General features: G+C 40.3%; 1 protein-coding gene across 3 annotated transcripts in view; it reads left to right on the top strand.

The window, feature by feature from the left end:
• The window catches only part of KCNIP1 (potassium voltage-gated channel interacting protein 1), a 139,393-nt gene that overhangs the window by 103,331 nt on the left and 9,960 nt on the right, over positions 1 to 26,102 (top strand). For all 3 annotated transcript variants that reach the window (XM_027841831.1, XM_027841830.1, XM_027841829.1), the window contains exons 2-5: positions 16,832 to 16,956; positions 17,973 to 18,042; positions 18,375 to 18,445; positions 20,215 to 20,322. In XM_027841831.1, the coding sequence (XP_027697632.1) occupies positions 16,855 to 16,956; positions 17,973 to 18,042; positions 18,375 to 18,445; positions 20,215 to 20,322 (351 nt within the window). In that variant the 5' untranslated portion in view covers positions 16,832 to 16,854. The remainder of the gene's footprint in view (positions 1 to 16,831; positions 16,957 to 17,972; positions 18,043 to 18,374; positions 18,446 to 20,214; positions 20,323 to 26,102) is intronic.

Below are 26,102 nucleotides of genomic sequence, written 5' to 3'. Positions count from 1 at the left end.
GGAGAAGGAAATGGCAAACCACTCTAGTATCTTTGCCAAGAAAAACCCAAATGGGGTCATGAAGAGTCAGATACCACTGAAAATGATTGACCAACAAATATGTCATTTAACCTTTCTAAGCCTCCATTTCCTAATCTGCTTCACAGGGTTGTTTTGAGGGTCGGACCTTAAAAGATAGGGATTGTGCCTGTGATTCCATAGGAATTGGTTACTTGCCCACAAGGAAACTCTTTCTACCCTTTCAAGTTGGCACTTTCTCTATGATTTATAGTGTTGGGGGATTGCCTAGGGCAGATGTATTAAACAGTCCGGTGGCAACATTGCAGGCACCACTCCCAAGTACCCTGGGGAACCAGATTAAAATCGGGTAAATATTTAACAAAATAAATAAAAATACAATAGAGCATAGGTAAAGAGACAGTGTTGCTATGTAGTTTTCTAAGTCAGCGCTTCTTAAACTGTGGGGCATAACCCCATGTGGGATCCTGAAAAATTTGGCAACACTAAAAGGTTTCTGAATGTGCAACATCCAAAAATTAATTAAAAATCAAACGTGTAATGAATCCAAAGTGTTTCTGGCAACATTTGCCCGTGTTGCATCAGGCAACTTCACTGAAGCCTTGATTCTGAACACAAAGCATGTGCACTGCGAGCTGCACATGCCCTCAGGCCACACAGTGCCTACAAACACTGCCAAAACTGGAAAAGGAGTCGTGAGTGGAAGAAGTTTAAGAAGCCCTGTTCTAAGTCAAGATGAAGCCTGCAGGGATCCTTATCTACATTTTAATGGCCCCATTTCTACTGGAGTTTGACACTACTGGTCTAAAGCACTGTGACTTGTCCAGGGTCACACAGCCAGGATGTTGTTGTTGTTCAGTGATTTCAGTCATGTATGACTCTTTGTGACCCCATTTGGGGTTTTCTTGGCACAGATAATGGAGTGGTTTGCCATTTCCTTCTCCAGCTCATTTTACAAATAAGGAAACTGAGGCAAACAGGGCTAAGTGACTTGCCCTGGGTCACACAGCTAGTATGTGTTTGAGGCTGGATTTGAACTCATGAAAATGAGTCTTCCTGACTCCAGGCCCAGCACTGTTTCCATTGCACCACCTAGCTGCCTAGAATGTATCAGAGGGGTCCTTAAATTCTGATCTTCCTACCTCTAGCACGAGCCCTCTCTGCAGTATGTCACACTGCCTCTCTGTAAACCTTAAAGTAGTAAATAAATGTCAGCTGTCTTTATTCCTCTATGAGGATGGATCTATGGATATGCTACAAAGGCGCAATTCGGCTCTCACTCTTTAGTTCCTTCCTTGTTTCTTTTCCTGAAGGACCAACCTAAGGCAGTGTATGGCTTCCCACATGATAGCCCCAAGCGTTTCTCTTTTTCAGGCTTTCTTGTGGGTTCCCCTTACCATAATGATCAGAATTCCCCCAAACCATAGTTCAGCAGAGCTAGCATTCTGAAACTGATTGAATTTCCCTTGTTTCTAGATTGTTTCATTTTCCAGGTTTATATGCCCTCCACTGATTGCTTTTGAGCTGATGATGGAAGGTGAAGTACTCTGACATTTATAGAAATCAATGCATTAATAAATAAGGAAGTTAATAATGTCTGATTTCTTCTAAATGAGACAGAACCATTATCACTACAAAGCCTCCCATATAAAATATGTCCAATTGTGATGCATTGTGTAAACTCATCAAAGGTGTTTCTGTGAATAACCTTTCCCCAAAAGAAGAAAATAATCAAAGCTGAGTATGCTCATTAATAATTCAAAGAGTATCCGCCCGGATTTCACTTACTAAGAGTATCCACTACTAAAAGTCTCCCAATCTCAGGCCTGGAGAAAGACCTTGGATCAGCATCTGTCCCAGGATGAGTGACTCAATCTAAGCACACATGCTTTCAGCCACTGACCGCAACAGTCCCCTTTTTTTTTGTGAGGTTGGGGATGGGGGGAGGGGACAATGAGTTCATATTGGGGGAACTTTCCTATTTCCTTTCTCCTGCTAAGGAATTGCTTAACCCAGGCCAAAGCCATAAACCAAGGAGTATTTGGAGTACTGAGGACAGAGGACAGAAACATGGGAATTACCCAATTATGGTAGCAGATTTAACTCATTCTTCCCAAATTTCTCTCAAATATTATTCTTATCGGGTACCTCTAAACCCACATTCATCACCTACACAGCACCTACAATACACACAAATGCATTCTTCATTCAATAAGCAGGTATTGAGCAGCTACTGTGTGTGTGGAACTGGGCTAAGTTCTAGGAATATAATGACAAAGCAAACACATTTCCAAGCTTCTTGAATATTGAAACAGTCAATGATCTTTATACAAATGTGTGCATATGGGATTTCATAAATACTCATCTAGTGACAGCCAGAAGGGGTAGCTAGGTGGTACAATAAATAGAGCACCCGACCTGGAGTCAGAAAGATCTGAGTTCAAATCCGGCCTCTGACATTTACTAGCTGTGTGACCCTGGGCAAGTCATTTAACCTTGTTTGCTTTAGGTCCCATCTGTAAACTGAGGACACACTGGAGAAGGAAATGGCAAACCACTTTAGCATCTTTGCCAAGAAAACCTACATGGGGTGACATAAAGTCAGACACAACTGAACAACGACCAGAGAGTATTCAAGTCTCTTTTGTTTTTCATCTTTTCCTCATATACTCTATTCTATAGCCAAACTAGAATACTGGATGCCCTATGTTTTTCCACCTCTTGCCATTCCCTGCATCTGGACTTCCCTTCCCCATCACCATCTCTACCTGCACACAGTTGGTTCTTAATAAAGGCCTATTGATTGATGGATTCAAGGCCTTGCTTAAATTTTACCCACACCAGGAAGCCTGACCTTGTCAAACAATAGTGATCTCTTTTCCACCTGAACTCATAGCATGTATTTGCACTTTTATGGACTCCTCACATTCTAATTTGTTTTATAGCTATCTATGTACTAGCTAAACAGGATGTCTCCAAAGTTTTAAGCTTTGATAGTTAGAACTGCACTAACGCTTTTGGAACACCCTTTAGATTGTAAGTTCCATGAGGTCAGAGAAAATATTTATCTGTGTATCTTCTGCAGCACTGAGCTTGATATATTGACCATAGGGCTTAATCAAAGTCTGTTCATTTTATTTAATGTTAAAATATATAAAAGCAATGCCAGCCAATTGCCATTCAACATGAACCTAAGACTCTTAATCCAAAGGATAGTACATTTAGGTGGGAGTGAGGGGTGTGCTCGAGCTAGCTTGCTCAGGGCTCCAAGCCAATTATTACATTTTCAGTGGGAGCATTTCTACCTCTGAGACAGGCAACTGCTACAAATCAGGGCTTGACTCACTGGTTTGTTGATTGTATAGAATTAAGAAAGTGATGGGAAAAGTGTTAATACTGGAGATTAAACTTAAAAGTGTGTTGTGGGCGGAGTTTTTCTCCAGAGATTCAGTAGTTAAATATTTACCAACATACCCCTGGTGAAGATCACTGTCTTTAAATATCTGAGGGGTTGTCCTGAGGAAATGGGATTAGAGACATTCTGTACTTCTTCAGAGGAAAGTCTTGGACCAGTGATGATGGTGATGATAATAACTGGCATTTTTATAGCACTTTAAGGTTTTCAAAATACTTTACATATATTATCTTATTTGAACCTCATAACTACCATTGGGGGAGTAGGTACTATTAGCACTCCCATTTCACAGATGAGGATATTGAGTCTCAAAGATCTATGGACACTCAGAGAGGGCCAAAAACTGGGAGGGGTAGTTTACACACTTGATAACAGTCAACATCCGAAGAGATCTTGATAGGTTAGATCATCAGGTTGTATCTTGTAATATGAAATTTAATAGAGAAAAATTTAAAGCCTTATACACAGGTTCAAAGACTTCACTTCACAACTACAAGATGGAGGAGGCAGGGTCAGATTGAAGTTTGGGGAAAATCTGGGAATTTTTCATGCACTCATAGGAGCTAGAGCTGGAAGAACCCTCTGAGGACATCTAGGCCAATGACCTCATATTACAGATGAGGAAACTGAGGCTCAGGAAGATTAAATGACTTGCCCAAAGTCATAAGAAGAAAGAATTAAACCCAGGTCCTCTGACTTCAGAGAGAATGAATAAATGAATGAATGAGTGAGTTAGTGAATGAATGACTTATAAGTATCAGGTGAAAGAACTGGTGATGTATAGTTTAGTGAAGGCAAGGAGGGAGAGCAAAACCACTGTGCTCCAGTATTTGAGTGCTATCATAAGGGAAATAGAGTGGACTTGTCCTATCTGACCTCAGGGAAGAACCAGGAGCAACAGGAAGACATTGTAAAGAAGGTAAATTTAAGGGTGTCAGGGAAAACTTCTTAAAAATTAGAAATATTCCTAAATGGAAAGGGCTGCCTCAGGAGGTAATGAGTTCAGCATATCTCACTGAAAGTCTTTCTGCTGAGGCAGGATGAGTTCTTTTTCTGAATATGGATTGGACCACATGACCCCTGATTACCTTTTCTGCTCTAAATCCTATCAGTCTGTGATCCTGTAACTTTCCTGGGATCACAAAATTAGTATCTGAGGCAGGATAGAAACCCTATACTTCCTCAACCTGAGTCCAGCCCTCTATCTGCTGTCATGCTGGTTCTCAGGGTGACTAATGGGGTGAGACATATGTTAGTTCAAAATAAGGAAGGATTTGCTGATAATTACAACTGTCCAAGAAGTGCAATGAATGCTCTCAGTAGATAATGAGCTTACCATCACTGGAAGTACACCAGCAAAGGTGTGAGTCCACTTTGCAAAAGAGATTCATGCATTACTGAGGGAATTAGGATCATAGACAGAGCTGGAAGGGATGTTAGAAATCATCTAGTCAAACATTCTCACCGTTTACATAAGAGGAGGTTGAAGACAAAGAGGTTAAGTGATTTTCTGAGGTCACAGGGATTGCAAGTGTCAGAGCCTTAATTCAAAACCAAGTTCCCTGTCTGTAAATCAAATGGTCTTTATTAGACAATGCTTCCTCCATGTGGCTAAGATAACCTCTACAATGTCTTCCAACTCTTAAAGCTCAAATCTGAGCAGGGAAAATGGAATATAGACATATGTTCAAAATGCTTTTTAAAATTGTTACGGAGTCGTTTTTCAGGCATGCCCAACTCTTCTTGACCTTGACCATCTAGGGTTTTCTTGGCAAAGATGCTGGAGTGGTTTACCATTTCCTTCTCTAGCTTGTTTTACAGATGAAGAAATTGAGGCAAACAGTGTTAAGTGACTTGGCCAGGGTCACACAGCTAGTGTTTGAGTCCAGATTTGAACTCAGGAAAATGAGTCTTCCTAACTTCAGGCTTAACACTATATCCACTGTGCCACCTAGCTTTTAATTTTAATTTGAAAAATTAAATGCTTCCAAAGGCCTTTGCCCATTGCTTATAAACAGAGGCTGCCTTTTTATAAATGACGCTATACAGAGTCCTTACATGACCACAAAATCACCCTAGCCCTCACTGCAACAAGGTGGAGTCAGGAAAGTTTCACAGAGGCAGCCAGGTGGGGCAGTGAATACAGTTCTGTACCTGGAGTCAAGAAAACCCAAATTCAAATCCAGACTTGGATACTTTCTAGCTGTGCAAGTGAAGTCACTTAACCTCTGTGCGCCAATTTCTTCATCTATAAAATAGGGGTGATAAAAGCACCAACCTCCCATGATTGTTGTGAGGATGATTCATAGAGTATTTTGCAACCCTTAAAACGCTATGTGAATCCTAGTTATTTATTATTCTTATTATTCTCTGTATGAGGGGTGTCTGGCAATTAAAAAACACAGGAATTGTATAACAGCCTGAATATAAAGACTGACACAGTAGTCCTTTGAACAAACCTTTCTGCCTCAGTTTCCCTACCTTAAAATTGAAATGCACCAGTATCACTTTCCAGGACTTCTTTTTCCTCCAGCTCCTAAGGGTTGTTTTAAGGATATACCATCATTTCGGCTCATCGGGTGGGAAGAAGAATAAAGCCCGACCGTAGGTTATACTTCATTCTTGGTCTTTCTTTCTGAGACCCATTATCACTTTATGGAACTCCATTCTTTTTTTTTTTTCTATTTTTTTTTCTTTTCAGGCAATTGGGGTTAAGTGACTTGCCCAGGGTCACACAGCTAGTGTCAAGTGTTTGGTCTGAGGCTTGATTTGAACTCAGGTCCTCCTGACTTCAGGGCCAGTGTTCTATCCACCGCACCACCTAGCTGACCCCCTAGAACTCCATTCTTAATCACTTCTCCAAGGCCTGGCCCAGATGTCCCTTGGCTATTCAGTTTAATGCCAAGTAATTGACTATTCTCTACAATTCTTTCTGGGCCAATGTCTCACTGAGGCCAGAGGGGAAGTGGTAAGAGGATATCCAACTAGCCTCTGAATACTCTCAGGTGACAAAGGCTGCTGCTTCCTGGAGATTCCCTCTAACTGTAGAGGGGAAACCTCTAAGGAGCAGATCAGGGTGCCCATGAGTAAATCATTAACTATTTTATTCGAAGACATTTTCCAGAGGGAAATTATATGCCTGAAGTTTTCTCTCGGGGACAAAGGGACTTCTGTCTGTAGGCATGATCCACCTAGGTGGTATAATGAGTAGAATACTGGATGTGGGACAAAAGACTTAAATTCAAATCCTGGCTCAGATACTATGTGACCCTGAGCAAATCACTTAACCCCTGTCAGCCTCAGTTTCCTCATCTGTAAATGGGAATGATAGGGGCAACTACCTCACAGAGCTATTGTGAGTATCAAATGAAATAATACATGCAAAGAACTTTGGAAACCTTTAAACTCTACCTCAAGAATTCAGATCTGATATAAGAAATAACTTTAAATTTGCCTGAAGAAAAAAAGTTGGCTATTCTGAGCATTCTTGGTACCACAAATCACATTTACAGTTAGCTATCTGGAGATTTGTCCATTTAGCAAGCCTTTGTTAAGATGGCTCATACATGCCAGGCACAACTAGAGGTCATGGTGATACCAAGACATAAATCAAAAAGTCCCTGCCCCCAAGGAGCTTACACTCTATTGGAAAGTAATACATCGACATTATTTTCAGAAGGCTCAGTGGGGAGAAGGAATGGGAGAGTAGCTGAGAGGGGATTGATGAGGTATAGTACAAAGAATATTGGACCTGGAGGCAGAGGACCTGGCTTTGAATCCCCAGCTCTGCTATTTAGTACATAAGTGATTTCAGATTAGTCACTTAACTTTTCCTGTTCCTATTTTTATGTGAAAAATAAGGGGGTTGACAATTCCAGAAGACTCATGCAACCCACCTGCAGAGATAAAGACAGAGATGAAGGTGATATAGATATAGGCATAGATGATACAGATTATAGAAATAGATGATAGACATAAATTATAGAAATAGATATAAAAAATATAGACATAGATGAGATAGATAGTATAGATAGATATGCTGTTGTGCAATGGTTTCAGTTGTGTCCAACTCTTGTTGACCCCATTTGGGGTTTTATTTGCAAAGATACAGGAGTGGTTTGCCATTTCCTTCTCCAGTGCATTTTACAGATGAGGAAACTGAGATAAACAGGGCTAAGTGACTTGCCCAGGGTCACACAGCTGGTAAGTGTCTGAGGTTGGATTTGAACTCAGGAAGATGAGTCTTCCTGACTTCAGGCCTGGCATTCTATTCACTGCACCAGATAGATACAGACATGGACATAGACATATAATATACATGACCAATGCAGAAATTTGTTTTGCTTGACTGTACATTTTTGTAACGGGCTTTGTTTTTCTTGATTTCTCATTGTGGGGGGGAGAGAATTTGTATCTGAAAATAAAATAAAATAAAAAATTTAAAAATTAAAAAAATTGAATATAAAAAATAAAATAAGTGGGTTTTTCTAGATGACCTCCAAGAATCCTTGCAGTTCTGAATCTGTGATTCAGTGAATGCCTAGCTAAGGAAAAAGACACTAAGCTTTGAGTTTCTTTTTCTCTTTGGAGCCTCCTGTTTAGCAGATCTCTAATCTGAGGCTAGCCTCCTAGGAGGTCTTGCAACCCAATTTGTACTCAATTCCCTTTAATACTTTCTGAATTCCCCACCTTGGATGCTTCTGGCTCATCCAGTTGACAAGCAGCCTCTCCCATCTTCCCAACCTGACTTCTTTGGCTCATTCCTGGGTGGGGTCTTATTCATTCATTTGTTCAATCAACAAACATTTTATCAAGCACCTACTTATGTGCTAGGCACTGTGCTGGCTGTTTGGGATAAAGAAGATCACTCCCTAAAATAAAGGATTATACTATCTAATAGAGGAAATAGCAAAGCTGAAAACAGAAAATTTAGTGGATAGAGCTCAGAACTTGGAGTCAGGAACTCCCGAATCCAAATTTCGCTTCAGACACTTATTAGCTATGCAACCTGTCTCAGTCTTCACTTTCTTGTTATGCAGTCATTTCAGTTGTGTTTGACTCTTCTTAACCCCATTTGGAGTTTTCTTGGCAAAGACACTGGAGTGGTTTCTCCATTTCATTTTGCAGAAGAGGAAACTGAGTCAAACAGGGTTAAGTAACTTGCCCAGGGTCACACAGATAGGAAGTGACTGAAGCTGGATTTGAACTAAGGAAGTCTTCCTGACTCCAGGCCCAGCCCTCTTTCCATTGCTCCACTAGCTGCCCTGTATAGAAAGGGATTGGATGAAATGGTCTCTAAGGTTCTTTTCATCTCTAAATCAGTGATCCCAAGATTCTCAAAGTTTGGGAGCAAACAGGTGGTACAGAACAGTTTTATGTGACTCCCTGAAGGGAGAAGTCTTGTGATGACTTTGCTTTCTAGAATCAGCTCAGCTCATCAAAATATCTGAAGAGGCCTGATTAGCCCTTTGCCCCAGGAAACCATGGCCCACCAGGATCCCCTGAAAGACCCAAAGATTCCTTGTCTTTCAGGCAGGCCCAGAAGAGTCTAATGTCAGGAGATAGTTTGGGAAGCCAGTTTGCTCTCCTGTGTAACCTGGAGAGGTGGATCTAATGACCTCTCTAGCCTGGCTTTTCTGTTTCCTGTGACTTTGGGAACAGTGGACCTCACTGAAATTTAATGCATATTGTGAAGATTTTTAATCTCATTTACCTCTTTAAAATTACACAATTTACTGCTACTAGGGAAGAAATGTGGGGTATCTGGCAGCCCTTTCGACAGCATTTTTAAAGACAAGTATAAATGCATAAAGGAGTTGTTTATATTAATTTTTTAATGTTCAAAGCATTGGGAGACTATATACTCCCAGGGAGCAAAATACAATTTCAGTTTCACCAAACCTGAAGCAGTCTTGTCAGACTAAAGTCAGACTAAACCCCTTTCCTCCACAGGGGCTCTTAATTGCTATTGCTTGTCCTTGGTCAGAACAAAGGGAGTCCATCTGGGTGCCTAATTTCACAGACTAGCACATGTCCTCACCATGTCCTTTGTTTTTGATATTAACAAATTATAGCAAGATAAGTTCTCTGTGAGCATGAACTATATTTCTCTTCCCTAAATCCAGAAAGAGACCACTACAGAACCAGATTGGAATAGAGACCAGACATTTGATTTCATTGGCATCGGACAACGGTTCTCAAAGTGTGGTCCAGGGACCCACTGGCATCTCCAAGACCCTTTCTGAGTGTCTATAAGGTCAAAACTGTTTTCATAAAAATACTAAGATGTTTTAATTTCTAATGCAGTAAATACTGATAGATGTAACCCACACAAAGAAGAGCTTTTTGGGGTCCTCAATAATTTTTAAGAGTATAAAACGGTTTTAAGACCAAATATTTTGAGAACCATTGGTATAAGGAACTGAGTATTAGAGCATATGCAAATTCAATTCAAAGGGTCTATTGGGTTCTTACTAGAATTTATCTATCCTTTCATCCCTTGCAACAGACATTAGTATAGTTATCCTCATAGTGGTCTTTTTGCCCAAGCTTGTCATAATCACTACAAGACAAGATGAACAAACATCCCATGCAATCTTTCTCTTTGCCCTTAGACACATGATAAAATCAGTTCTACCAGCTTCTCTATTTGCCTCTCCAAGGAGAACTTGTGACCAATCCTTCCATTTGACTGCAATTTCCTTTTGTCTTCTGGTTTAATTTATAGCAAGAATGTCAAGATCAGTATGACTTACTGTAAAAATGTTAAGTGTATCTGTGGCCCATAGATTTTCTTTGTTTCATGGATTGCCATGGCCAAAAGCTGAGAGGCATAGTAGGAAGAGCATTGGTCTTGGAGTCAGAAGTCTTAGGTTCTTAGCCTGACTTTGCCACAAATTATTTACTACCTGTGTGACCATGGACTTCTCAGGTCATCTCTCTGGGTCTCAATCTCATCTGATCTATGAAATGAGGTTGGGCCAAACAGCCTCCAAGGGCCCTTCACATTCTAAATCGATGATCTTCAGCGTATAGTGGCTGTTCTAGTCTGTTATTGGAACTATTCTCAAAGCCTTCACAGCCTGATAGAACCTAAGAAAGTTTATGCTTCACTGGCCCAGCCTTCAAGAACCCAGATTCTCCCAAATGCCACATCTTTAACAGGCTGAAAGTTTGAGTTTGATGGTATAAGGTATTTGGGAATATTGGCACAAGAATTATAGGAATAAAGCATAGGAAACATTCCTAGCTACATAGATTTCTGTCACATAAAAATCAATCAATCATTCAATAATTCAATCACTCAAGGTCAAATTATGATTTTTCAGTCATTGCACAGAGTGGCATATTAAAAAATATGGGGACTTGTCCTTCTGGCCTCTTGATCTTCCTGGAGTGAGTCACTCACTCTCACACTTCTTCCTGATAGCAACACAAAGCACTGACCACAATAGTCTACAAGTACTAGATGGGGAGTTTATGTTAAAAGGCTTGGGCTGCCTAAAAGCTACCTTGAGAAGAGAACACAAGAAAGCAGTGAATTTGATATTTCCCTATCCAACAGAATGTAAGCTCTTTGAGGGCAGGAACTGTGTGTCTGTATGCCTAGTACTTCTAACATAGAGTAGGTATTTCATAAATAAATGCCTGTTGAATTGCATTTCAATGCATTGAAGATTCCCTATTCCTATGACCTGGCAAGAATCAATTAATTCTATTGCAACCTTATTTAGATTTGTTTCTGATCCACTAAGTGCCAAATGATTCCTAAGTGTAGTAGTGCATATACAATCCCCTGCTGTATTGTCCACACATGCAAGACCACCTTTTTCTACAGAAGCAAATACTCCTTTTCCTCAACTGAGTTATCTAAAGATGTCATGAAGGGAAAGGAAATTCTAAGATTCTCTGATTTCCTTTCTAGGGAAGTAAAATTGGAGGTAGGAAAATGGTGTGATGAGAGGGCTTGCATTGAAAGGTTTTCACCAACTAATCTTCAGAACCACCTACATCCACTGGATCTCATCTACATCTCAACATGCACCCCACCCCACCCCACCCCCATCCCATTCCTCTTTGGTCACATGACTGAGCACACAGGTAGTGTCCATGCTGCCTCAGGGGTAGCAACTTTTCCTTTGCCTCTTGGTCCAAGTTAGGGAAGATGCCATTCCAATTCCCAAGTACAATTGAGCAAAATTCCTCTCAAAGTGGGACAGGGGAACATACTAAAGGGATCCCAATCCTCAAAGCAGCATCTCCATTGAAAAACAAAGTGAATGTTGTTATTTTTAAAGAATAGGATTGGTAAAATGTTTTCTTACTTTCTCCTAGACATCACCGGCTGGTATTACCAGTATCAGAGAGGTAAATGTAAACTCATTTGACTATCTTGTCACATACCCATCACAGGAAAAGCTTCTTTGTCAGTGTTCAATACATACTAATTATGATCATCAGTAGCCTCCTTTTCTGAGTCCCTTGTTAGCAAGTCCACCTTGGCAGGGAAGGCCTTTTCGAGGTGGGGAGGAAGGGGCAGCATTAAGAAGCAGTGCCCTCTGTAGGCATGTTCGTGGACATGCTCGTTTGCTGCACTTCAGCAAAATATGCTTTATTCCTAATTCCAGTACGTAGATGGAAGGCAAGAAGAAAGCACCTAGACGAATGAGCACATCCCCAGATCTAACTCACTGCAAATAAAACCAAGTCAGTAAGATTTTGTTTCCATGGCTGAGTGGAGCACTGGGAAACAAAATACCTGGGTTCTACTTCCAGTTATGTCACTATAAGTTGTTTGACCTTATAGCAGCCAGAATCATGGAGTCTTAGAGTTGAAAGGTGCCTCAAAAGGTATCTAATCCAACCTCTCCCCCAGTGCAAGAACCCCCTTTTATTGTGACAAATAAAAGTAGAAAATATGATAAACAGAAAGTTGCCTAATTTTTCTGTGTATCAGTTTCCTTACCCATTAAATAATAACATGAGATAATAACATGTGCCCTACCTACCTCTCAGGGGTTTTGTGGGGATCAAAGAGTAATAGATGTTGGAAGTTCTTTGAAAAATCAGTAGACCTGGCCAAGAGAGGCACATCCCTGTAGTCCTTACTGCTGGGAAGATGTAAGCTAGTGGATCACTTGGGCTCAGTGTGCTAAGCTGGTCAGGTATCTAAACTAAGTCTGGCACTGATATGGTGAGCCCCAAGAGTGAGGGACCCCCTCACTCTGCTAAGGAGGAGTGAACTGGGCCAGGTCAGAAACAGGATCCTGTGCCAATCTGCAATGGGATCAGGCCTTTGAGGCTTTCTGCATTTCCAGCCTGGGCAAGATAGAAAGACTTAGTTTCAAAAAAAAAAAAAAATCAATAGAACTATATAAATGTAAGGTACTATTACTCTCATCTCATTATTATTATAATTAAACTTCTTCCTCACAGTCCAGATTCAGCCTAGAGGATGGTCCATTAGTATATCAAAATGCCTTTCTGTTCTTAGAGGTTCCTTTTATAAGCTCTGCAGAAAGAAAAAGAAAAATACTGGAAATCAGAATCCTGTTTCCTATTTCCTGTTTCCTCCTCCCACCAACCAGAGGAAGTTGGGAGCTTCTCCTAGATCCTCTGTGACAGCCTTGAATGGACTGAGGGCATTGTGAAGGAAGTAGGCTGAGATGGGAGACTTTGGGAATCCCTTCTGAAATCTTTACAAAAGATAAATATTGATGAGAAACCAGAGAGGAGAAATCTCTCATCTTGTGCTACAGCGAGGGCAATATTAATAACGAAACTCCTTCCCTCGGTATTAAGACATTCTGAGAATCTGTCTCCATTTAGGCCAGACCACTGGGCAAGCTAACAGAACCTCTTTGTACAGAAACACTAGGTAAAAGAGTTAAAGTGAAGTTCCCAAAAGAAGTCTGATGGTCAATAGTCAAATAAAAAGAAATTAGATAGTTGGTTTGGTGTGGAAATTGATCCAGCCTCTCAGACTGTAAACAAATCATTTATTAATAAAGCCCAGTTTAGCCTTAATGAAGTGGGTTTAATATTTGATATTTCAATAATTACTTGGTACATTTTTAATAAAAGCCTATGGTAAGCAGCCATCATTTGGAAACAGAAGTAATCTCTCAAATTTACTCAGCTATGCAGTTCCACATAGGATTCCTGTGCTTGCATTTGCCCAGATGTCCAAAGAAAGCTTTGCTTTCTATGAAATTAGGCAGCATTCAGCTCTGGGCAGGCAAACAGAAATAAGGTATTATTAAGGAAAAAATAGGCTGCTTTCATGGTTTCTAGATAGGATAGAAACTTAGAAGTAGTGATAAGACACAAAAACCAAAAAAATGGAAAAAAAAGTGATCCTTACTCAGAGATGCTGTATCTGTTTTTCTTATTTATATTAACACTTTCTTTTCCCCACTCTTAGTTATAATGTAAATCAAGAGAGACTCTTCTTTCTTACAATTCTATCTAATGGTCTGTAAAGGAAAAACTTACTTTGACAGATAAAAGCAAGAGAAAGGAAGGGGATCAATTTTGGAGGAAATTGACAATACAGTAGAGAGGAACGTTTATTAGGCGTAAATAGATAGATAGCTCAATGTACCTGTACTCACTAAAGATGCCCTCAGATCTATAAAATAGGTATGGATTTTTTTTAAACTAATGGCTTGTTATTTTAAAATAAGTTGAATTTAGAACATCTTAAGTGGCCATTTGATTTACTGCAATATTATATAAAGATCGGCAATATTTAAGTAATATCAACTTGAGCTTTCAACTCCAACTATAGGATAATTAAGGATACCAAGAAGTAAGACTTTTTCACATCTTGGGTATGATCTGGGCTAGGGACTGGACCTTTAATATCACTAGAACTACTTGGTGACAAAGCTCCCTCTATCAATGCAAATCGGCACCTTCTCTACAACTTAGATCTAGTCTTAGGGAATGGTCCAGATTATTAAGAGGTTAAAAGACTTGTCCTGAATGACACCATTAGTATGTGTCAGAGGCAGGATTTAAACCTTGGTCTTCCTGGCTTTGAGGCCAATTCTCAATCAACAATGCTATAGTGCTTCTTGTATATAGACAATGGGACTTATTTGTCTGTGATAATCTGCTTTCTTTTCACCAGGATAAAATAGTATGTTTTCACACAATAAATATGATGGCAGTTCTGAATTTTGCATTTCTCACAAAGAGGCTTAAATTATTCTGACCTATCTTTGGAGAATTACAAAATTGTAATTCCTTCAGAACGGTCTATAAGAAGAAAAATTCACTTTGACATGCCAGTTTTTGTGGAATAGAAGAGAAAAGAAAGGGGTCACTTTCACAGGAAACTGACAACATAGTAGAGAAATCAACACTTAGTAGGAAACTATGTATGGACAGCCCAGTATACCTGTACTCACAAAGGATGCTCGCAGAGCTATGTAGTAAGCATGTAGTTGTGTTGCTTATCATGAGATTTATGATGCCTTATAAATGTTCATGGGTATGTAACTCACCATGTCACTATTTTTTCCAGCCCAGATTTATAGGAATTCAATATATGGATTTGGTGATGTTCATACAATAGCTATCAGAGAGAGTTTAGGTAGCTAATTAATTCTTTAGCGTAGGAAATTCATAGAAAGTCTTCTGGAAATACTCAGAGGAAGATGCTTATTTCTCTTCAGGAAGCAGTCCTACTCAACCCACAGCATTCAGTGAGATGGCAGTTATTTCTGTTTATATTCAATCCTCTGGCTTCTTCTAAGGTTATTTGTACTAGGAAAGATAGTTATTCTTCCCCACAATAAAGCTTCATTAATTTGTACTCTGTTCATTTGTAATTTGGATTAGTCTGCACTGGCACTGTATAACTATAGGGGTGGCTCGGTGACACAGTAGATAGAAAGCCAGGCTGGGATTTGGGAAGATCTGAGTTCAAATCCAGCCACAGACACTAGATGTGGAACTCTGGGTAAGTCATTTAACCTTTCTCTGCCTCAGTTTCCTCAACAGAAAAATAGAGATAATAATAACACCTGCTATCTGTTGTGAGGATGAAATGAGATAATTGTAAAGTGCTTAGCACAGTGACTGACACATAGTAAGCACTACATAAATGTTAGTTATTATAATTATTACTGTGTCCTTTCTACATACAGAGTACAAATTAATAGTGTAAATAAGGTTATAGAAAGTCACATTTAATCCATTTTAAGAGAACAATATGTCACCTTGCCAGATTCAGAAGTATTCATCTATATACAATGGAGATGGTAATTACAAATATTCTTACCAATTTATTAGTTAAGTTTAAATTATTGCTTAAAAGTAATAAAGTTGCATTTATTTTAAAACTTTCTGAGCATGTCCCTACTTCTCTTACAATTACTAGAATCCCAAACAGTGAAATATTAACAAATTTCTAAAATCTGCCTCTATTTATTAGCATTATTTGGGGTGTGGGGATAGAGGTTGTGGTACTTACTATTCCTATCACTTACTTGTCTGTCAGGGATGTTCAGAAGCTTCAGTCACATAGCTAGAACAACTATTTGGGGAGATTTTTTTCATGGCTATTGGGTAGAGTCAAATTCTGAAGAAATAGAAAACCTGTTTTATTATGGGGTAAGGTCATGTTACAGTGAAAAGGCCGTTAGAGTCAGAAGACCTGATTTCAAATCCCACCTCAGATGCTTATTACCTATGTGACATGAGACAAGTCCTTTAACCTCTCCAGGCCTCAGTTTCCTCATATATAAAATAAGGTAAGGATAAGGGGTGGGGGGTGGAGGTTGGACTAGATGACACCAGAGGTCCCTTCCAATTCTAAAGCTATGATCTTAGGATTCTGTTTCCATTTGGTATGGACTGGCTAAAACAAAGATGATCTTAGAGTGTGGTGGGGATACACAATCAGCAGGCACGACCAAATGAGCAAAGGGGTACTAACAGAAGGGATACCAGGAACTATGCCTCCTAACCACAGTCTTATTTAACATTGACCCAACTTGTTAACAGAGACTTTCTGATTACAACAGGCATTACCATTAGGGTCCTGGGACCTCTACTCATAGACATCATAGAATACTTGCTACCCTTCAGTCAATATCACCTTGTTTCCCCCCAAAGTCATCATGGATACCTAATAAAATCCTTCCTCCTTCCTTCCTTCCTCCTTCCAATACACAAATGTCAAAAGGAAGATAGCCACCCACATTTGTTACAGCTCACATCATCACTCGGAGATAATGTCTAGGCCATTTAGATGGATTGCCATCAGAATAGGCTACAGATACTATCCGATCATGGATTCCTTGAAGTCTTAGAATACTGAAGGCCCTCTGATGGATCTGGAGTGACTCCAAAGTCTAGCATCTCCAATGTTGTCTCCTCTGGTTCCAGATAAAATTGAGGATGAGCTGGAGATGACCATGGTGTGCCATCGGCCTGAGGGACTGGAGCAGCTTGAGGCACAGACCAACTTCTCCAAGAGGGAGCTACAAGTCCTATACAGAGGCTTTAAAAATGTAAGAACCCCCCAAAAAATGTAAGAACCCAGTGATCCCAGGAGGCTCCTCAATTAGGGTTAAATACTTCTATGGGATTCTGCCATTGAAGTCCTCCTCCTATGTATGGGGTAGAAGTGAGTCTGGGGTTCTGGAAGGTTATGCCATGGGAGGGCAAGTGCTAGCAGATCCTACCAAGTTAGGAAGGTTTCTGGCTTCAGCTATAGGTATGGTATCTCCTAGCAAAGTCCATCACCAGTTCAGCCTGGCTTATCCCCAGGCTGGCCATAGCTAAAGGACTTTGGGGAGGTGGAGACGCAGCAATTGCCTTCGTCCTGTCCCAGATATTTCCTTCACCACCTGAATGTATTCCCCAAACTCTGTCGCTAGACAGAGTCTTGAAAGCTTTTTGGCTTTCAAAAGTCCATTATTAAAATTCAGGAATATTGTGCTAACATTAAACTTGGTTAACGTCTAATACCAAAGCCCTAGATAGTGGAGTAGGCAAAGCACCTGGGGAGGGGGTGCAGTTTTTTTCAGGAGGGGAGATAGAGGTGCAAAGGGAGGGGATGGAGAAAGAAGAATATCAAGGATAAACTTCACCTGCATTTAAATGTTACTTTCATTTGATCTCAATCCTCCCCAGTTCCCCTCCCCGCCCCCCCCAGTTAGTCAACAGGCAGCTTCAGTGCTTGGGCTACCTCCAAACTGCTTACTTTAGTAACACTAAAACCTGACAGTTGCCTTTATCTTCGGCTTTGTGATTTCATCATAGGCAGGTTTCTTAATCTTATTTAGTTGTTTACCCACCCTGTCCCATAGGGATTAGTAATGGCCCCGTTATGCATTGTGATTAATGCAATATAGGCTGCTAACATCAAGCACAACACTTGCTTGCCCAGGGATTGGCACGAAAATCCAGCCTGATGAATGGGAATCATCTCTGTTCCAATCTACATGCAATCTGCCCAGCCTGTTATCTGTGCAGGGAGTATTCAGATAGCACACAGAGACTCTTTCTCTTTTCTCCCAAACAGGAGTGTCCCAGTGGGGTGGTTAATGAAGAAACATTCAAACAGATATACTCACAGTTTTTCCCACATGGAGGTAAGTTGAGCTGAGTGGAGGGAGGCAGAAAGAAGTAATTTTTTGCAGGTTTTAAAGAGATTCTACCCCAGGCCATCATATGCCATACACAACTATTCTCCCCATTGGGAAGGGATACTCTCCAAGTGTGGTGCCTCGTGGTATATGTGTGGTACTCTACAAGTTCCATACCCATGCCCTCTTGGCTCCTTAGCTCTTCTCTTGACAAAGACAGGGGGTTATATTCACAGCAAAAGGCTCACAATGAGGGGAAAGGGCCTTCCCAAAGCAATTTCTTGTGGTATTATGTCCTCCTTAGCCCCCTAATAAAGATGCCCTTTCTTGTTTTTCAGATGCAAGCATGTATGCTCATTATCTCTTCAATGCCTTTGATACTACTCAGACGGGTTCTGTAAAGTTTGAGGTATGGTCATTAATTAGAACCATAGAATTATATCACTGAAAGGAATCTTATGCATAGGCCAATCTTCCTTATTTTATAGAATAGGAATCTGAGGTCCTATAAAGTGAAATGACTTGCCCCAGGTAACACAGCGTCTTAGTGAGAGTGCTGGGACGAGAACTCTCTTGACTTCTAAGGCAGCGAATGCTCAGGCTGCCCTATCACCTTTCCCTCAAATTCCCATCTGGATGACTCTGGAAGAGAGAATGAGGCTGACCCACTTCGTGCAGCTCTGCCTCACTTAAATCCAATTCACTCACAAGTCAAGACATCATTCCATGATGCCATTAGTCTTCTTCAAAAATGAAGGGCAAATAACAGCCTTCTAAAGACTCATTGGACTAACTCTTTTCCATTGGCCCTAACAGCAGACAACACCTTATTGAAATCACAATGACAGGGGTGCTTGATGGTGCAGTGGATAGAGCACTGGCCTTGGAGTCAGAAGGACACAAGTTCAGATCTGGCTTCAGGTACTTGACACTTACCAGCTGTGTGACCCTGGGCAAGTCACTTAATCCCAATTGTCTCGCAAAAAAAAAAAAAATCTCAATGACTAGGTACACACACAAGAAATCCATCCCTATCCTCAACCCAGAAACTTGGTGTGATAGAAAGAATATTGGACATGGAATTAGAAAATCTCAGTTTGACTCTTGGTCCTGCCACTTACTAGCTATATGATCCTTGGCAAATCCCTTTGATCCTCCGAGCCTCAGTTTCACAGAATCTTAGAGCTGAAAGGAATCCTCAACACCGTCTAATTCAGCCCATACTCGACCAAGAATGACCCTAATTAAATGGTCATCCAGCCTATACTTGGAGACCTAAAGATGAGGAGAAATGGACTATCTCCCAGGGCAGCCAATTACCTTTTTTAGGTAGTTCTAATTGTTAGAGTTTCTCCTTTCATTGACCCTAAATTTGCCTGTCTGCTACTGCTTCCCATTACTCTTATTTATGTCTTCTGGGGCCAAGGACAAATCTAATCACTCTCCCACACAATATCTCTTCAAATATTGAAGACAGTTATGTCTTCCCTTAAATCTTCTTTTATCCATCATAGAAGGCTCCATAGGACAGTATACCAGACCTGGGTTCAAGTCCTTTATCTGATGCTACCTGTGTGTACTGGCACTTTCCTTCCCTGGGCCTCAGTTTTCTCATCTATAAAATGGGAATTGGACTAGTTGGCCTAAAAGATCCCCTCTAGTTTCTGATCTGTGATCCTAGGGACCTGTAAAATGGATATCATAATATTTACCCTGACCAGCTCACGGGGTTATTACAAGGATTAAATGAGATAGTAATGTATATGCTGCATGAATTATAAGACATGAAAAAGTAAAAGTAAATGGTCATTATATTTGTTCTTATTATTAATGTAGGTCTTCCCCTTCACAAAGGAAGCATGCCCTTATATCTTTTCTATAACTCAGAAAGTTTACCTCCAGTAAATTGAGTTGTTCTGATCCATGAATGAATGAATGAAAAAAGTATTTATTAAGCATTTATGTGCAAAGCACCAAGGATATAAATAGAAAACAGATTCAGGGTCACAAGGGCTGCCGCAAAGATGGGTTTTCTCCCAAGAATCATTTGGTCATTAATTCATGCATTTGTTCAGCAAACACTGAATGCTTGCTCAGTAACATGCATATCACTGTGCTTTCCTGGTTTCAAGTGTTGCTTTTCTGGTCATGTCCTTTGTGGCTCCCACCCCTTAACAGGACTTTGTAACTGCTCTGTCAATTTTGCTGAGAGGAACCGTCCATGAGAAACTGAGGTGGACATTCAATTTGTATGACATCAATAAGGATGGCTATATCAATAAAGAGGTAAGAGTGCCGGGACCCAGGGGCAGGAACTTCAATTGGTAGAAGGTCTTGCACTGAAGATTAACAATTTATAAGTCCCTAATTAAAAGTAAAACAACTAAGGTTATGAGGGTAGAATTGCCCTAAGCAGGATCGGCAAGAGAAGGGGAATATCCTTTTGGGGAGAAGAGAGTGGGCTCTTGGAAAATGTGCCAAATTTGTCTCCCCACCTCCCAGCCCTCCTCACCCCCACCCCCTTTTAAAAATAATTTATCCCCCCCCATTACATGTAAAAACAATTTTTAACATTCAGGGTTTTTTTCAGTTTTGAGTTCCAAATTCTACCTTTCTCTCTCCCGCCCCCCATAAGCAATCTGATAAAAGTTATTCATCCCTCTCCCTTCTTCTCCCCCATGATAATAACTTGAGCTCAGACAAGGATCTTAGATACCCATTTATACCTGAGTCTAATCAGCTTAAAGTGTTGTCTTCCCAGGTTGATCTGCATCAAGAGAGAGTGGGGTGGAGTGGGGAAAACCCTGGATTTGGAATCCAAGGACCTGGATCCAAATACCAGCTCTGCTACATGCTACCTTTGTGACTTAGGACAATTTATTTTACAATTTACATTCCTCACTTAGATGACCTCTCAGGTCTTTTCTGGCTCTAAATCTGTGATTCCATGATTTTAATGGGGGCTAAAGAAATCAGTTATTAATAGTGGGATTTCAGGCAGCAACTAGTGGGTGGGGAAACCTTATTTCTGAATGATCACAAACGTACATTTCATAGGCAACCACTTATTCCACCTATTTGGAAAGCTAGTCCCAAGGAAAACAATAAAAAGTATGGTAAATAATCCCTTATCTGTGTATAGTGCTTCCAAGTTTCGCATACACTTTTCCATACATGATGTCTTTTCATCCTCACAACATCCATGCTTCACACAAGTAGTTGGGGATAATGTGGGGGAATGGAAAGCATGCTGTATTTGGAGTCAGAAGGTCTGGGTTCAAATCTAAGTTCTACCACTTGTGTTGTTCAGTCATTTCAGTCTTGTTAGACTCTTTGTGACTCCATTTGGGGTTTTCTTGGCAAAGATACTGGAGTGATTTGCCATTTCCTTCTACAGTTCATTTTACAAATGAGGAAACTGAGGCAGACAGGGTTAAGTGACTTGCCCAGGGTCGCACAGCTAGTACTTGTCTATAAACTTGAACTCAGGAAGATGAGTCTTCCTGACTCCAGGCCCAGCACTCTGTGCACTGTGGCGCCACCTAGATGCCCCAGCTGCCACTTACTACCTATATTACTGGCACCTTCACCTCTCTGGGTCGCAAATTCATCTCTCAAATGAGGGAGTTGAATTAGACGACCTCTATAGTTTCTTCTTCTAGATCCATGACCCTATGAACCTTTCAGCTTTTAGTCGATTATCTCATTTTACAGATAAGGAAACTAAAACTCATGGGAAAATGGAGTCACTTGCATAAGTTTGCATATCTAGCAAGTGGCAAAAATGGGACACCAGTCTGGCTCCTGATGTAAAGTCCAAGGTCCTTTCCCATTACACCATAGATAAATGGGAGGATCTGTATTCTGTTTAAACCAAGGTCAAGAAGGAAATCAGTCTCTGGGCCTTTTCCTTTTTTTTAGCTCCTATTTAAGGGTCAGGCAATAGAACAGGCCCAGAAAGAATATGAAAGGATTTGCTGTGGTTTTCTATGAAGCATAATCCTGCTCGTGTTAGATGTTCTCTAGGAAAGAACTCACAATGTCCTACTTTAAATTCTGCCTCCGAATACTTAAAATGCGGCATAATTATCCTGTTATTAAATCAGCTGCAATGAGCTGGGTGCCTTTCCGGTACTATTCATGACAAAGGAAAATAAAGCCATTATTCATGAATGCACAGGCAGAAGCACTTCCCTTTTTTCTGCTGTATCTTTCCATCTCGCTCTCTCTCCCTGTTCACCCAACAAAGATTAGTCCAACAAAAAGGGCCCTTGCTCACAATAGTGGAATTGTCAAGCCCAGGAAGAAAGTGAGATAACAGACACACACAGAGGGAAAATTCCATTGTCATAGATTCATTTCTAAATCAAAATGATTAGAAATATGCTTTAATATGCCAAAGCTCAACTGGAAAAAGAGTCAAAGTGATTAGAAGAAACTCTGTCTTCCTGTCTGGAGGCTGAATTCTCTATAGCACAGAAACACATTTCTGGACCACTTGGCCTTACCAGTTTCATAAGAGATAATGTTCTATCAAAAGTCAGGGTAAATCCAAGAAAAATACATTGGGCTGGAGCTCCATTTCACCAAATCCCAATCCTGGCTCTTCCAATGACATATTATATTGCCTTCAACCACCTCCCACCTACCTATTCCTGCAAAATGGGAAGAAATCCCCCTTTCTCTGCATCTTTCTCCAAAAGACAAAATGAACAAGAAGTCTCTTGATGAAGAGCTGGATGAAATGCCCCACTGACAGAGGAAACTGGACTTCCTTATCTCTGAGGGTCATGCCTGGGGTGAACTTGAGTTGAGATTTATACACTAAGGTACTGTAAGGTCCGGAATTTTCCTGGCTGGGGATCCCTGTACCTCCCCCATAACCATGGGGTGTTCTTTTGATACCAGTGGAAGAGGCCAAGTATCTCCAAACTGATTATAGTAAGTAGTTTAATCAATCGTCATGAATACTTACAAAACAGGTACAATCTTTGGTCTGGGGCAATGGCCAGAGAGTTCAGTGGATCCCTGCTAAGACCCCCAAAATCCCCATGGTAATTATAGAAAACAGACAAAGGGAGAAGGAGTTACAGAGTGCATCACTACTGATTGGTGGACATTTTTGGTTTCCTACTTAGTAATGAGCTTGGGAATTATGCTAATGTTATGCCCAAACATAAGTTTGTGTATTGATCATATCCTAGTCACATATATGTCACAATATTCTTGTTATGGCTTTCATAGGTCATAGTATCTCAAGTTATGACTCAGTGTCTAAAATAAAATTCAGCATCTAAGTTATGATTGTTAACAGATTACCATGTTCAGACTTCCACCTTTCACAGATTTTAAGTCTTTATTGCTTTTCACTTATTTCTATATTTTATGGCTTTTTTCCAATTGGGACCCCACAAGTTCCTTTGCTACATACGGCTTGGGTGACCTTGGACAAGTCATTTCCTCTCTCTGGACCTCAGCTTCCTCATCTGTAAAATGAGAGGTTCGAACTAGATGGCCTTGAAGGTCCTTCTAGCTCTAATTATTTATACAGAAAACTGCATTATTGAGTCTAAATAGATTTGCTAAACAAGAATCATTGCTGCCAGCAGAGACTTCAAAAACCATTTAACCCAACCTTCCTCACTCTACAGATGAGGAAACTGAGGCCCAGAAAAGGGATTTACGCCCAAGGTCACACAGCAGAGTCAGGATTTGAACCCAAGGCCTCTGACTCCAAATCCAAGGCTCTTTCTACTGCTCCATTTTAGTAAAGGCATACGCACCTTGGGAAGAACTCAGAAGAGGTCAAAGGATTGAGAAATATGCAATGTGAAAATCAGTTGAAAGAATTGGGGATGTTTTGTCTGGAAGACAGAACTCAAGGGCCATACCTGACCAAGAATCACTTGTACAAGATCCCTAATGAGTGATCTTGCAACTTCTACTAGGAGATTTTTCTTACGGAAGAACTCACTTCTGGTCAAGACCTTCCTTTCCACTTTCATGTAGCTCTAATTGTTAGGAAGCTTTTCCTGTCTACATCAAGCCTATATTTTCCTCTTAGCAACTAATAATAACAGTAGCTAACATTATATAATGCCAACTATATGCCAGGCACTGTGCTAAATGCTTTACAAATATCTCATTTAATTCTCATAACAACAAGGTAGGTGGTATTATTATCCCTATTTTATAGTTAAGGAAACTGAGGCAAACAGAGATTAAGTAACTTGCCCAAGGTCACACAGCTAGTAAGCATCTGAGGCCAGATCTTTTTTACTCCAGACTCAGTAGTCTATCTGCTACATTACACATTGCTTCTATCTTTGCCTTTTGGGTCAAGGAAGCGAAGCAAGTCTAACCTTTTTCCACATCAAGCCATTGAAATACTTGAAGACAGCAATCATATCCTCTCTCAGTCTTCTCTTCTCTAAGACGAATATTCCCTGGTCCTTCAACCAGTCCTTTCAAGATCCCAGTCCTCTTTTGGACAAATTCCATTCAAAACATGGTGCCTAGAACTGAACACAATTCTCCAGAAGTGACCTGCCCCAGAGAGAAAATTAGAGATATATTACTATAAACAGAACACTGGTTCTGGAGCCAGAAGACCAGGGTTCAAATTTTGCCTGATGCTTGCTACCTGTATGATATTGAGCAAGTCGTAACTTCCTAGGTCTGCACTTTTCCTATAAGTAAAGTGAGAAAACTGCACTAGATGGCCTCTGGGATGCCTTCTAGTTCTAGCTGTATGATCCCTTAACGTTCCCTCTTTCTGGATATTATGTGTCTTTCAAGAATTACATGGGCTTTTTTGGCTACCAGGAGACACTGACTTATATTGGCTTCAGACTGAAGATATTCTGCACAGACTGTTGTCTAGCCATGCCTCCCCCATGCTATTTTTCACTTATGCCTTTTAAATTTCATTTTATTCACTTTGGCCAATTGGTCTAGCCTGTTGAAATCTTCAAATGGAATTCTCTCACCCAGAATGTTAACTTTCCTTCCAAACTTTGTATCATTGGAACATTTGGCAGCCAAACCATCTATGCCTTTAATTTATAGCTAAGAAAATGTTGGATGGTACAGGGCTGAGGACAGGCCTGAAGCATTCCACTAAAGATCTCTCTCCAAGATGATATCAATTCATTAATGACTACTCTTTAGGTTCACTTATTCAATTAGTTTCAAATCCATCTAATTGTACTGTCATCTAGTCAATATCTTCTTTCTCATCCATAAATATAACATGAGAGACTTTGTAAAAATGCTTCACAGAAATCTCTATCTATGGTATTCACCTCATCTACCAGTCTAATTACCCTACAAAAAAAAATGAGATTAGTCTGGTGTGACGTCTTCTTTATGAAATCATACTGGCATTTAGTTATGAGATTCTGAGCTCCTTGAAGGCAGGCATTGTCTCCTACCTTTTTTTTTCCTCTAGCGTTAAGCATAGTGTTTGACACATAGTAGGTGTTTGATAAATGTTAATTGACAGACTGATCAATTTTTCTTTTTCTATGTGCCCACTATGTGCCTGATTCTTTAATAATGTATTCTAGGATTTTACCAGTAAAAGAAGTTAAGAACATTAGTCTGTAGTTTGCAGAATATACCTTTTTTCTTTTTGAAAAATGGGATAATTTTTGCTTTTGTGCAAGCCTGCAACACTTCCCCTATTCTCCAAGAGCTTTCAAAGATGATTGGTAATGTCTTAGCAACTATATCTTCTAATTATTTTAGAACCTTAGGATGTAGTTTGTCCTGGCAGTTTCACTGAGGAGAGCTACATGCAGACTGTCTCTTCTCTTTTCTTGGGTTCCCATGCCCCTGTTAAATATTTTTTTTCCACTCCTTCCTAGTCCAAATATCATTCTCCTTAGAAAAGAAAGAGACAAAATAAGAGTTGAGTAGTTCAGCCTTCTCACCACAGTCCATTGTCATGATCCTGTCTACCTGGAGCAATAGCTTTGTCATTCTTCAAAATCTTTGCTCACTAGCCTTGGTTTGCCCTGAGCTTGAATGCTCCTGACACAATTCTCAGGGGACCACACTTTTTT

Source organism: Vombatus ursinus, unplaced genomic scaffold, assembly GCF_900497805.2.
Source record: "Vombatus ursinus unplaced genomic scaffold, bare-nosed wombat genome assembly UNPS02014863.1, whole genome shotgun sequence".
Classification (NCBI taxonomy): domain Eukaryota; kingdom Metazoa; phylum Chordata; class Mammalia; order Diprotodontia; family Vombatidae; genus Vombatus; species Vombatus ursinus.
The sequence above is the reverse complement of the archived record's forward strand: the minus strand, read 5'-3'. Positions and strand labels throughout refer to the sequence as shown.